Source organism: Myodes glareolus, chromosome 8 (assembly GCF_982192425.1).
Source record: "Myodes glareolus chromosome 8, mMyoGla1.1, whole genome shotgun sequence".
NCBI lineage: Eukaryota > Metazoa > Chordata > Mammalia > Rodentia > Cricetidae > Myodes > Myodes glareolus.
In genome coordinates, this window is record NC_142033.1 from 109,036,797 (window position 1) to 109,048,606 (window position 11,810).

An 11,810-nucleotide genomic window follows, 5' to 3' on the forward strand; every position below is an offset into this window, starting at 1 on the left:
TGATCAGAAATGAGGGATTATTTGTCTTCTAACGCTCATAGAGTCGCAATGGTTACTAGGAATTGCTATATGCAAATTAACCGGGTAGGGGCGGAGCCACAGCTTTCCCAGAAGTCTGTGCGAGGGGGCCGGCGCGGTCCGAGAGATGGCGGCGCCGGATCCCAGTCGGTGGGGCGAGTGTGGACCGCGACCGCCCGGCCGACTGAGCGCTCGGGGTGGACAGGTCAGTGCGAGGTGCAGGCTGCTGGATGCGTGACCGGCGCAAACCGTGTGAGGCCGGCGAGCGGAAGGCCAAGGGGCGGAGCCTGCGGGGTCAGAGGGCGGGCCTGGGAGCAAAGCTTGCTGGGTAGCAGATGGTAGGGAAGGGGCGTGGCCAGGACCGGTGCTTGCCGTGTACCTGAGACTGCGGAAGGGGTGTGGCCCGAGCGGGAGGGGCAGAGCCTGAGCGCATCAGCCAACCAGAAACTGCGGGATAGGGGCGTGACCTGGGGAAGTGAGGCTGCTCGAGAAGGGCGTGGTCTAAGAAGCGGCGTTTAAATGGGGGTGTGGGCGTGGTCTGTCGGCCTGATACTGATGGAGGGGTGCGTGGCCTGATAGTCACAAGCTAAGAGGGTCCGTAAGCTGGTAGTTGGTTTGGAAGCGGAACCTAGGGTTTTAGAGGGTGTGGGTGGAGCTTCACGAACTTGGGAGCGGCGTGGGTGAAGGTTCCTGGGTGTAGGCTAAGGTTTAAGATTTAGGTCTTGGGAAGCAGCCTTGGGTGCTAACTTGTAGGGGGCGTGGCCTGAACGGCGGGGGCGGGGCGTAGGGTGTAAACTTGGAGTGCAGGTTGAGACCCAGACTTGAAGGAGTAGGGTAGGGCCTGGTTGTGGTGGGTGCTTAGTGGTTTTGGAGGCTAAGCTCTGACTGAGATCTGGATGGGTGATAGGTGGTAGGGAGGGGTGACTTTAGGCCCGGCGTTTATAGCAGGACTCGGGCTTCAGTGGCCTAGACCCACTTTAGCTGGGGTCTTGGGTTTTTCCTTGTTCCCCAGGAGCCAGGGACCGTGCTGGGTGCGGTGGGCATGATGGACCTGGCCTACGTGTGTGAGTGGGAGAAGTGGGCCAAGAGCACTTACTGCCCATCGCTGCCCCTGGCCTGTGCCTGGTCCTGTAGGAACCTCATCGCCTTCACCACGGACCTCCGAAATGACGACCAGGGTGAGTGTCTGTTCCCTTCACCCGGCCTGGACCGGGCATCCATGCCATGTAGGTGGGCTGTGCCAGGTGTTGATCTCAGATTTCCGTACACATGTGACCCAGTTTGAAAGGCTCACGATGGCAGAGCCAGGCTCTCTGTTATGAGTTAGAGGGTTTAGAGAAGCCAGGGGAAGCAGTCACACACGGGCCACCATCCTCCCAGCTCTAGCGCTAGTGCCCCGGAAGGGGGCGTTGTGGTCGCTCTGGATAACCCTGCCCACGGGATTAGCAGCATAGAGGAGCAGGCGCACACAGGGAGAGGTGAAATGGGGTACTGTGAGCCACACTGACCTCACCTGTTCTCCGTCCGTTGCAGACCTGACACATATGATCCATATCCTAGACACGGAACATCCCTGGGAAGTGCACTCCGTCAACTCTGGCCACAGTGAGGCCATCACCTGCCTGGAATGGGACCAGTCAGGTGAGGCTGCCAGGTTTGCTGTTAGCGCAGAGCCCTGAGCACCACAGACTGCCTCTTCCAGGCCAGTGGGCCCTCTGGGAGGCCAGAGTGGGGGGGGGCTGCAGTCGACCTGTCCATCAGGAGGGCTCCTGACATAGCTGTCACCGCAGGCTCTCGGCTCCTGTCGGCCGATGCTGATGGGAGGATCAAATGTTGGAGCATGGCTGACCACTTGGCCAACAGCTGGGAGAGCTCCGTGGGCAGCCAGGTGGAGGGGGACCCCATCGTGGCTCTGTCGTGGCTGCACAACGGCGTGAAGCTGGCACTGCACGTGGAGAAGGTGAGAGACCCACTGCGGACGGCGGGGCAGACAGGGTGGAGGTGCACGGGCTCCAGGCCCAGCTCATGCTGCTCAGTCATTAACTGCTCTCTGAGCTCCTGTCCCCGCGAGCAAGCACAGACTTAACTGCTGCTCTTATCCCCCCAGCCCCCCTTTCGCCGAAGGCCCCTTACAGTGACCTTGTTTAACACTGCTGTGTCAGTGACGGCCAATTTTACAGATGGCTGCCATGTGGCCTTCAGACCCCGGTCAACTTTGGTTTAGTGGTGACCTAGAATTCCCCTGTCCATGTGTACGTTGGCGTTCAGCATGAGAAATGTTCACCAACAGAGTTGGACTCTGAGCTCTGAGAATCCATTTCTTCAGTAGAGCAGGGGAGGTGGCCGCCTGTGAGGTCCATGGGGCCCAGTAGCCCTGCAGCGCCTGCTGAGGCCACTCCCACCTGTCACAGGCTTTCTTGGCCCACCAGCCGGCTCCCAAATCATGGCATGGAGACTTACTAATTACTAATACTTGGCCTTAGCTTAGACTTGTCCCACTAGCTCTTATAACTTACTTCAACCTGTTTCTTTTCTTCTGCATTTTCCTCCGGCTTTTACCTTCCTTCCTCCTGCAGGTCCTACCTTCCTGCTGCCTAGCTGGCCCCAGGTGTTGTCTCCCTCCTTCTTTTCCCTCAGTCTTCTTCTTCTTCTCTACCTAGATTCACCTAGATACCGTCTACCTATTTTCTGCCAGCCCCACCTATCTCTTTTTATTAAATAAATCAGGAGCCTTAGGGAGGCAAGGTCAAACAAATGTAACACGCCTTCGCATAGTTAAACAACTGTAACATATTTACCTACTTAAAGTAATATTCCACAGCACCTATCCAATACAACTCTTCAAAAAAAAAGGTTGAGTGGACCAAGTGGTGGTGGCTACGCACACTTTTAATTCCCAGCATTTGAGAGGCAGGCAGATCTAAGAGTTCAAGGCCATCTGGTCTGCAGAGCAAGTTCTGGGACAGCTAGGGCTACACAGAGCAACCCTGCCTCAAAAATAAATAAATAATAAATGAATAAATAAATAAATAACAAAGGCTGGACCTAGTGACCCAGACCAACCCCAGCACTCAGGAGGCAAATAGCGCTCTCTGTCTCACAAATTAAATATAGGGACTGGAGAGGTAGCTCAGTGGTTAGAGCACAGGCTGCCCCTGCAAAGGACCTGGGTTACATTCCCAGCACCCACATGGTGGCTCCCAGCCATGTGTAACTCCAGCTCCACGGGATCCAACACCCTCTTCTGACCTCCACGGATACCTCACTCATGTGATGTGAGAACACTCAGACACATAAAATATAATAAATCTTTTTTTCCCTAGTTTTTTGAGACAGGGTTTCTCTGAGTAGCCCTGGCTATCCTGGAACTCACTCTGTAGCCCAGCCTGGTCTCAAACTCAGAGATCCTCCTGCTTCTACCTCCAAGTGCTGGGATTAAAGGCGTGCACCACTATATAAATAGCGAACCTGGCTATAAGTCTTATAACTATATTAACTTATAAAGTTAACGTAAAAACTCGCTTTATTGAGCTAGTCACAGTAGTGCGTGCTCGTCATCCCTGCACTTGAAGGCTGAGGCAGGAGGATCATAACTTTGAGTTCCGCCTGGGCTGCATACCCTGTCTCAAGCAAACAAGGTGCATTTTGTGTGTAAATGACCCCAGTTTGGACCTCCAGACGCAAGGACAAGAGTGACTGGCACTGAGGCAGCGCTCCACAGGCCATGTCTGCTGCCCCAGCCGCTGCCTCGCGGCACAGCAGAGACCATGCCGTGAGGTCACAACAGAGAAACTGCAGAGCCAAGTTTGGTGCCCAGAGAAAAATGAGGAGACCAAGAGTTAGAGAGGCCCCGTCATGCAGTGCTCTGTGCTTGTGGGGATCATCGAACGTGGACCCCAAGGATCTGAGCAAGCCCCCTTCCTCCCTTCCTCCAGTCAGGTGCCTCCAGCTTCGGGGAGAAGTTCTCACGTGTAAAGTTCTCCCCGTCGCTCACGCTGTTTGGCGGTAAGCCCATGGAGGGCTGGATTGCAGTGACGGTCAGTGGCCTGGTGACCGTGTCCCTGCTGAAGCCAAGTGGGCAAGTGCTGACATCCACGGAGAGCCTGTGCCGGCTGCGTGGCCGGGTGGCCCTGGCCGACATCGCCTTCACGGGTGGCGGGAACATCGTGGTGGCTGCTGCAGATGGCAGCAGCGCGTCACCCGTGAAGTTCTACAAGGTGTGCGTGAGCGTGGTGAGCGAGAAGTGCCGCATCGACACGGAGATCCTGCCCTCCTTGTTCATGCGCTGCACCACCGACCCCAATCGCAAGGACAGGTTCCCCGCCATCACACACCTCAAGTTCCTGGCTCGAGATATGTCTGAGCAGGTAAGCGAGGCTTCATCCCCAGCCTGGGGGCAGAATCTGACAGGGACCTGGTGGGGCTGGGAAGGTCCCTGCTGGTGGCCCACCTATGTCTGCACCTGAGGCCCTACATCCCTGGGCCTGTGGCCCCTTTCTCCATTCTGTCTGCCTCTCGCTGTCCTGCCTCACAACCCCAAGGTGAAATCAGGCTCTGGATAGTCTAGGCAAGTCCCCAGTCAGGGTCCTCAGCCTGAGTCCCTCTCCCGAGTTCCCTCTGCCTGACTTAGAATATGTCCTGTCCCATCTTTGGGGCTCTCTTCCCACTGTTTAGGGGTCTCTTGAGTTCCCACTGTGTCTGTGAATTCAGGAGGCCCCCCCTTCTTGAAGACCTTGCAATCTTGTGCTGAGTCCAATGTGAACCCGTCATGGAGGATGCAAGTGCCCCAAGGGACAGCCCTCCCACCCTGTCCTCACTGCCTCCCACCCCCAGGTGCTCCTGTGTGCATCCAGCCAGACCAGCAGCCTGGTGGAGTGCTGGTCGCTGCGGAAGGAAGGCCTGCCTGTGAACAACATCTTCCAGCAGATCTCGCCTGTGGGTCAGTCAGCGGGGCTCCTTATCTGGGGATCTGGGGGTTTATCTCAAGGCAGGATCTTAGGCAGGGTGGTGGTGGTGCACGCCTTTAATCCCAGCACTTGGGAGGCAGAGGCAGGTGGATCTCTGAGTTCGAGGCCAACCTGGTCTACAAGAGCTAGCTCCAGGACAGACTCCAAAGCCACAGAGAAACCCTGTCTCGAAAAACCAAAAGAGAGAGAGCGAGAGAGAGAGAGAGGGAGAGAGGGTCTTTGTGTGTCCCTGCCTGGCTGGCCTTGAATGCACAGAACTGTGCCCACCTCTGCCTCCTGACCCCTGGGCTAAAGCTTTGGCCTGTTAGTTTACTGAGACTAACTTCTCAGCCCCAGGAGACTGTTGGCTTCCTGGCTGGAGCGGGGTGCTAGTTCAGAGAGGAGGCTGGAGGTGCCAGCTCACCTCCCCAGAGCAGATCTGTAACCCTCCGTGGTCTCCCACACCTACGCTTGCTTACAAATGGGCACCTTCCTTCCCTGAGACTGCCCCCAGCAGCCTGGCTCAGCCCTGGCGTGGCCATCCCCAATACGGAAAGGAAGGTGAGAGGGAGCCGGGCGGAGCGCTAATGGACTCCTGGCGGCTTTGACGGAGGCTTGAGGGCCTAATGAAGTTGTGTCAAGAGGCCTCTCACTGCAGTTCCGCAAACTGCCCTTTGTGGCCAGCGAGTAATTAAATGTGAACAGCGTCCCGCTGTGCCTCCCGCAGACGGCTGTGAGTCACCGCAGGGCAGGGCCGCGGCAGGGCAGGGCCGCACCGCACTGGGCCCGCCACACAGGCCATCCCAGAGCAGCCGCCTGCTGTGCATCTGGGGAGCCTAGTTCTCCTGCCCAGTGGGTGGTGCCTGGCAGCCAGCCTGAGGCTTGGTGACCATGGTGACCGGAGCTATCTGTGGCGGGGACCACTGGCTGCCATTGGTCACTGACTTGTTTGGGTTTTGAGAAAAGTCCTGGGCCCTGTAGCCCTGTCAGCTGTCCTCCTGCCTCCACCTCTGCCTCCTGAGTCCCTTGTGAGAGCAATCTTCAGTGCAGGGAGCCCTGGCCGCTCTAAACAGGAGCTGTAGCCCTCTGGCCTCAGTGTCCTTTGGGCGTGACACCTGCTGGGCTCTCTGTGGAGTCAGGAGAGCACTCGGGGGCTGGGAGTCACCTGGACATAGTGGGGAGTGCCTGTCACCTCAGCAGCAAGGAGGTGGGGGCAGGAGGGTGAGTAGAGGGTTCACAGCCAGTGTGGCTCCAGGAGACCCTGTTTCAGAAAAAACCAGGAAAAATCCTTGGATTGCTCCTACGGGTCCTCAGGTCAGCTGGCTGGAGGAGGAGGAGAAGTGCTCTGATTGGCCATGCTAATCGGGACAGGAGTGACCCTGCTGCCCTGAGGGGGTCTTTCTGTACCCCTCCCATATCCCTCTCTTTTCCTGTCCCCAACTGTCCAGTTGGTGACAAACAGCCCATGATCCTCAAGTGGCGGATCCTGTCAGCCACCAACGACCTGGACCGCGTATCAGCAGTGGCACTGCCCAAATTGCCCATCTCACTCACCAACACGGACCTCAAGGTGGCCAGCGACACCCAGTTCTATCCCGGCCTCGGTATGTTAGGCCCAGGAGCACCTGGACCTGGGGTGGGAAGGTGGAGTCTGAGTGCTGCAGGTTCCCGGCCTCATGTGGGGAGTGTGGACTGTCCCCCGGAGTCAAGGTCCCGAAAGCTGCCAGATAGCTGCGTCCCTGTGGCTAGTCGACCCAGAGCTGCATTACTTAGTGTGTAAAGAATTGTAGCTGAGTAACGTAAAGTTACAGCATCTAAGACATGCGCAACTGTAGCCAATCACTAGAAAGCTGTGCCCTTCATACGTAAAGAGCTGTGGCTAATTGACAGTGAGTTGGGAACATGGGGTAAAACCCTTTTGCAGAAACAGACACATACAATCACCAGAGTATATAAACGGTCCAGGGTTCGGGTCACAGGCTAGCTCAGCTGCTCAGCTGTGAGATGGAGTTGCCTCTGCGCTTCTAGGTCCTTCTTCTCCTGGCTCTCTCCTATGTGACGGGAGAATGCCCTAGAGGTGGGGGCCGTGGCCAAGCCTAAGGAGGACCCTGGGACAGAGCCTGGGCTCTCTGGTTCTTGAGGTCACTATGGGAGACAGGGAAGGCAGCTGCTGCCCGCCCCGCCCTGACCACACTCCTGCCCCATCAGGCCTGGCGCTGGCCTTCCAGGACGGCAGTGTGCACGTGGTTCATCGGCTGTCGCTGCAGACCATGGCTGTGCTCTATAGCTCGGCCCCACGCTCGCTGGATGAGCCCGCCCTGAAGCGCCCCCGCACCACAGGCCCGGCCATACACTTCAAAGCCATGCAGCTGTCCTGGACATCGCTAGCCCTGGTGGGCATCGACAACCACGGGAAGGTGAGTGCCCAGACCAGGAGGGGTGGTCGGTAAGGGGTGGGGAGGGCAGGTGGAGGAGGGGAGGTTTGGGTAGGCAGCGTCCCTCAGCACAGCCTCCCCGCCCAGCTCAGCATGCTGCGCATCTCTCCGTCGCTGGGCCACCCGCTGGAGCCCAAGCTGGCCCTGCAGCACCTGCTGTTCCTGCTGGAGTACTGCATGGTGACCGGCTACGACTGGTGGGACATCCTGCTGCACGTGCAGCCCGGCATGGTGCAGAGCCTGGTGGAGCGGCTGCATGAGGAGTACACGCGCCAGAAGCCCGCCCTGCAGCAGGTGGGGGTCGCCACAAGCCCGCCCTGCAGCAAGCGGGCTCCACCCGAAAACGTCCCTCCTACTGCCTCCCCTCTGTGGGTTGTGGGTTGGGCCCAGGGCCTAGCAGGCACCCAGCAGCACCCTTCGGTGACCCTGGGGAGTAGCTCGAATCCATCCCTCCATCCTCATTCTGCCCCCAAGCTCAGAGGTCTGTCTACACTGTTCTACCATAGAACTGGTGGGTGTCACCGGACCACACCGGCTGCCAGAGGCTTGGCCACTAGCCACCAAGGCAAAGGGGAGAGCCGACGGCCATTCACAGAGAGTGACCCTGGGCGTGACTAGCCTGCGAGATTATGGGAGGGGGAATAAGCCTGTGGGCCCACCATTCCAGAAACTGAGGCAGGAGGATCATGATTTTGGGGTCAGTCTGGGCTACAGAGCAAGACGTTGTCTCAGAGTGAAGCGGTCAGGGAAGATCGGGGAACACAGCAGAGTGTGGGGACTCATAACTGGCCTCTGTCACCCTTGCTAGTGGGTGTCCTCACAGTGCCGGGGAGGGGACCCACCTGCTCCCAGTTGCCCGGCAAGTGGCTCTTTTCCCATTGTCCCGTGCTCTGGGCCCTCAGTGTGAGCCCCAGCCTGCCAGACCTTCCACTCACGTCTGTGCCCCCCAGGTCCTCTCCACCCGGATCCTGGCCATGAAGGCCTCGCTGTGCAAGCTGTCGCCCTGCACGGTGGCGCGCGTGTGTGACTACCACACCAAACTGTTCCTCATGGCTATCACGTCCACCCTCAAGTCACTGCTGCGCCCCCACTTCCTCAACACCCCTGACAAGAGCCCTGGGGACCGCCTGGCCGAGATCTGTGCCAAGATCACCGACGTCGGTAGGTGCTGGGCAGGGACCATGGCGACCACTTAATGATAGTCAGCCCTTGAGGTGGGCGCTGGAGAGGTGCCCAGCCCCGTGAGGTGGGCACTGGAGAGGTGCCCAGCCCCGTGAGGTGGGTGCTGGAGAGGTACCCAGCCCCGTGAGGTGGGCGCTGGAGAGGTGCCCAACCCCGTGCAGTCTTCATATCCTCGGTGTTCGTTGGGTTTGAGGTATGGCTTGGTGTAAACTAGATGTGGTGAAGCACAAAGATCGGGGTTGAACGTCATCCCTGGCTACAAAGCCAGTCAGCAGCCAACCTGACTGCACGAGCCCTGTCAAGAAGCCTCTCACACTGGAGCCGGGCTCTTCCTGTGGTCTCAGTGCTCTTCAGAGCTGTGGTGGGGACTTCTTCCCGCTATCGTTTCCAGCCATTGCCCCGCCCTGGGACCTGTGGGGGTCTCCCTGACCCCTCGGTACTGTCTCCACAGACATCGACAAGGTCATGATCAACCTGAAGACAGAGGAGTTTGTCCTGGACATGAACACTCTGCAGGCATTGCAACAGCTGCTGCAGTGGGTGGGGGACTTCGTGCTCTACCTCCTGGTCAGCCTGCCCAGCCAGGTGAGCCCTGCACCCCCGCACCCCCAGCCAGCCTGCCCAGCCACGTGAGCCCCCTGCACCCCCGCACCCCCAGCCAGCCTGCCCAGCCAGGTGAGCCCTGCACCCCCGCACCCCCAGCCAGCCTGCCCAGCGAGGTGAGCCCTGCACCCCCGCACCCCCAGCCAGCCTGCCCAGCCACGTGAGCCCTGCACCCCGCACCCCCAGCCAGCCTGCCCAGCGAGGTGAGACCCCCCCTGGCCCCCCAGCTTCCCCTCTGGTCTCCCTGCTCTAGCCTCTGTGTCCTTGCCTTTTGCTGAGGCAGCGCTGCACCGTTCCTGTCTGCTTTGGGCGGCTCCTCCTCCCTGTCTGTCACAGTTGAAGCCCCTGGCAGGATTCCTAGGTTCTCTGGAAGGTTAGGACAGCCTCACTTGTCTGGGTTGGTGTCCACCAGGTCCCTGCCAGCACCACAGACACTGGACTGGTCATTTCTGAGCCACTGTTGGTCTGTAGGGCACTGAGCGCAGTTGTGGCCTCCCCCGGCTCTGGGCCCACACTGTCCCCAGACTTCACCGGTGTCCTCACCACAGGGCTCCCCGCTGAGGCCTGGGCACAGCTTCCTGCGGGATGGCGCCTCGCTGGGCATGCTGCGAGAGCTGATGGTTGTCATCCGCATCTGGGGCCTGCTGAAGCCCAGCTGCCTGCCCGTCTACACGGCCACCTCGGACACTCAGGACAGCATGTCCCTGCTCTTCCGGCTGCTCACCAAGCTGTGGATTTGCTGTGAGACATGGTGCCCGTTCACATCTTCCCACCAAAAGACAAGCCCGGCCAGGCCCAGCCCACACCAGGGCTTCTCACCATTTCCTTAGCTTTGGCATGGGCCCTCAGTCATTAGAGTGCAAGTCCCCAATTCACAGTTGAGACCTCAGAGGGCAGAACCCTGGGGAGGCTGCCCAAGTGCCTTGTGGTGACCTCCGACCCCTCCCTGTAGGCCGAGACGAGGGCCCAGCCAGTGACCCTGACGAGGGCTTGGTGGATGAGTGCTGTCTGCTGCCCAGCCAGCTGCTGGTGCCCAGCCTGGACTGGCTTCCTGCCAGCGACGGCCTGGTCAGCCGCCTGCAGCCCAAACAACCCCTGCGTCTGCGCTTTGGCAGGGCGCCCGCTCTGCCGAGCAGCTCCTCCACTCTGCAGTTAGACGGCCTTGCCAGGTATGCGCGCTGCCCATCCAGCCTTCCCCTCGCCCCGCCAGCCTCGGTCAGGTCTCTGCCCTGAGTGGGAACTTGTGGCCTTCCGCCTTTGCTCTTGCATAGAGGTGTTTGGTTTTGTAACCAAAACCAGGCTTGCTTCAGACTCCTGTAGGAGGAAAGTGATCTTGAGCTCTCATCCTCCTGCCTCCACGCTAAGTGCACAGCTTTGGGCGGAGAATTCATTTCCTTCCCACTTTCGGGTTTGTGGAGGCTGCAGTGCAGCTCCCACCGCCGGGAGAGGGTTTGCTATGCCCATCACACAGTGAGGCCTCTGCTCCCATCAACCCATATTCAGCCATGCTTGGTTCTAGAAACTTTGGTCCTATCTCACCAGAAAAATGGCCATCGGCTGTTGTTTCTTACAGTTGAGCCTCAGGATCACACACCAGAAGCCAGCCTCTGTTGCCAAGGTAACATGGTGCTGTGGGCACAGCCCCTACATCTCCCTTTTCCCCTCTCATCCCCAGGGCCCCTGGCCAGCCCAAGATCGACCACCTCCGGAGGCTGCACCTGGGCGCTTACCCAACCGAGGAGTGTAAGGCCTGCACCAGGTGAGGGTCTGCCGGCCAGGCCACAGACAGCCTGGGCCTGTAGGGCCAGGCAGCTTCAGGAGGCCCTTGGTAGCCTGTGTCGTGTGGGGTGTGGTTTGGGGTGAGGCGGGTGGAGTGGTGGGAGGGTGGGTGTCAGCAGCCCCTGCTCCCCAGGTGTGGCTGTGTCACCATGCTGAGGTCACCCAACAAGACCACGGCCGTGAAACAGTGGGAGCAGCGCTGGATCAAGAACTGCCTGTGTGGGGGGCTGTGGCGGAGAGTGCCCCTCAGCTGTCCCTAAGCAGACTCGGGGCCTCGAGTCCCATGGTCACACCCAGGCCACACACAGAGCTCGAAGGAGTTGGTCTGTGTGTTCACCCTTCGAAAGGTCACAGTCCGTATGCCCCTGTCCAGGTTGGGGATGTCGTCCTCAGTTTCCCCTTTAGGCCTATGGGAGCGGAAGGTGGGCCCAATAAAGTTCTCTTGTCCTCCAGGCCCAGCTATTACCACGGTCCCCACCACTTTTGCCCAGCAGGTGAGGCTCTGTGCCCACAGGTGTGCCGCCGCAGGCTCCCCTCCCCACGGCCTCTCTTCTGGTTTCTAGCCGCCTTTGCTCTTGGTCCCCAGGGGTCCTGCCTTCAGTCTTCCCATAGCATCTGCCCCTGTAGTCACTGGCAGCCAGGTCCAGGCCTCATGGAGCTGGGTGATTGGTTTTGTTTTCCCTGGCACCCAGTGGAGCAGAGAGTGCAGGGCAGGGGCACACAGGGCCCAGCCTGGGGAGGGCTGTGTTCAAGCCTGTGAGTGCAGCCACAGCCAGACACGGTGGCTCCCCACCATTTTGTTATATAGCTGGGGATCACCTTGAACTCCTGATCCTCCTGTCTCTCC

The 11,810-nt window shown here is 59.2% G+C and overlaps 1 protein-coding gene across 4 annotated transcripts; it reads left to right on the forward strand.

Moving 5' to 3' along the window:
* The first annotated feature begins 113 nt into the window (after nucleotides 1-113).
* Nucleotides 114-11,415, forward strand: Med16 (mediator complex subunit 16). Of its 4 annotated transcripts, none has more exons than XM_048459501.3 (15): nucleotides 114-223; nucleotides 1,031-1,196; nucleotides 1,552-1,659; nucleotides 1,809-1,978; nucleotides 3,954-4,385; nucleotides 4,852-4,957; nucleotides 6,413-6,568; nucleotides 7,173-7,381; nucleotides 7,487-7,693; nucleotides 8,350-8,560; nucleotides 9,033-9,166; nucleotides 9,733-9,925; nucleotides 10,137-10,353; nucleotides 10,860-10,943; nucleotides 11,097-11,415. In XM_048459501.3, the coding sequence occupies exons 1-15, from the start codon at nucleotides 146-148 to the stop codon at nucleotides 11,221-11,223; spliced, it is 2,598 nt and encodes an 865-aa protein (XP_048315458.3). In that variant the 5' UTR covers nucleotides 114-145; the 3' UTR covers nucleotides 11,224-11,415. The 4 variants fall into 4 exon arrangements, with proteins under 4 accessions (XP_048315458.3, XP_087765555.1, XP_087765557.1 ...); XM_087909429.1 differs by lacking the exon at nucleotides 114-223 and adding an exon at nucleotides 474-612; XM_087909431.1 differs by lacking the exon at nucleotides 114-223 and adding an exon at nucleotides 490-581.
* The last annotated feature ends 395 nt before the right edge of the window (nucleotides 11,416-11,810 follow it).

Excerpts from the sequence above, each read along its gene's own strand:
- Med16 (XM_048459501.3), top strand. The coding sequence starts at position 146 with ATGGCGGCGCCGGATCCCAGTCGGTGGGGCGAGTGTGGACCGCGACCG. Across the intron at positions 9,167-9,732 it reads TGGTCAGCCTGCCCAGCCAG|GGCTCCCCGCTGAGGCCTGG; the intron begins GTGAGCCCTGCA and ends TCCTCACCACAG. Across the intron at positions 10,354-10,859 it reads CAGTTAGACGGCCTTGCCAG|GGCCCCTGGCCAGCCCAAGA; the intron begins GTATGCGCGCTG and ends TCTCATCCCCAG.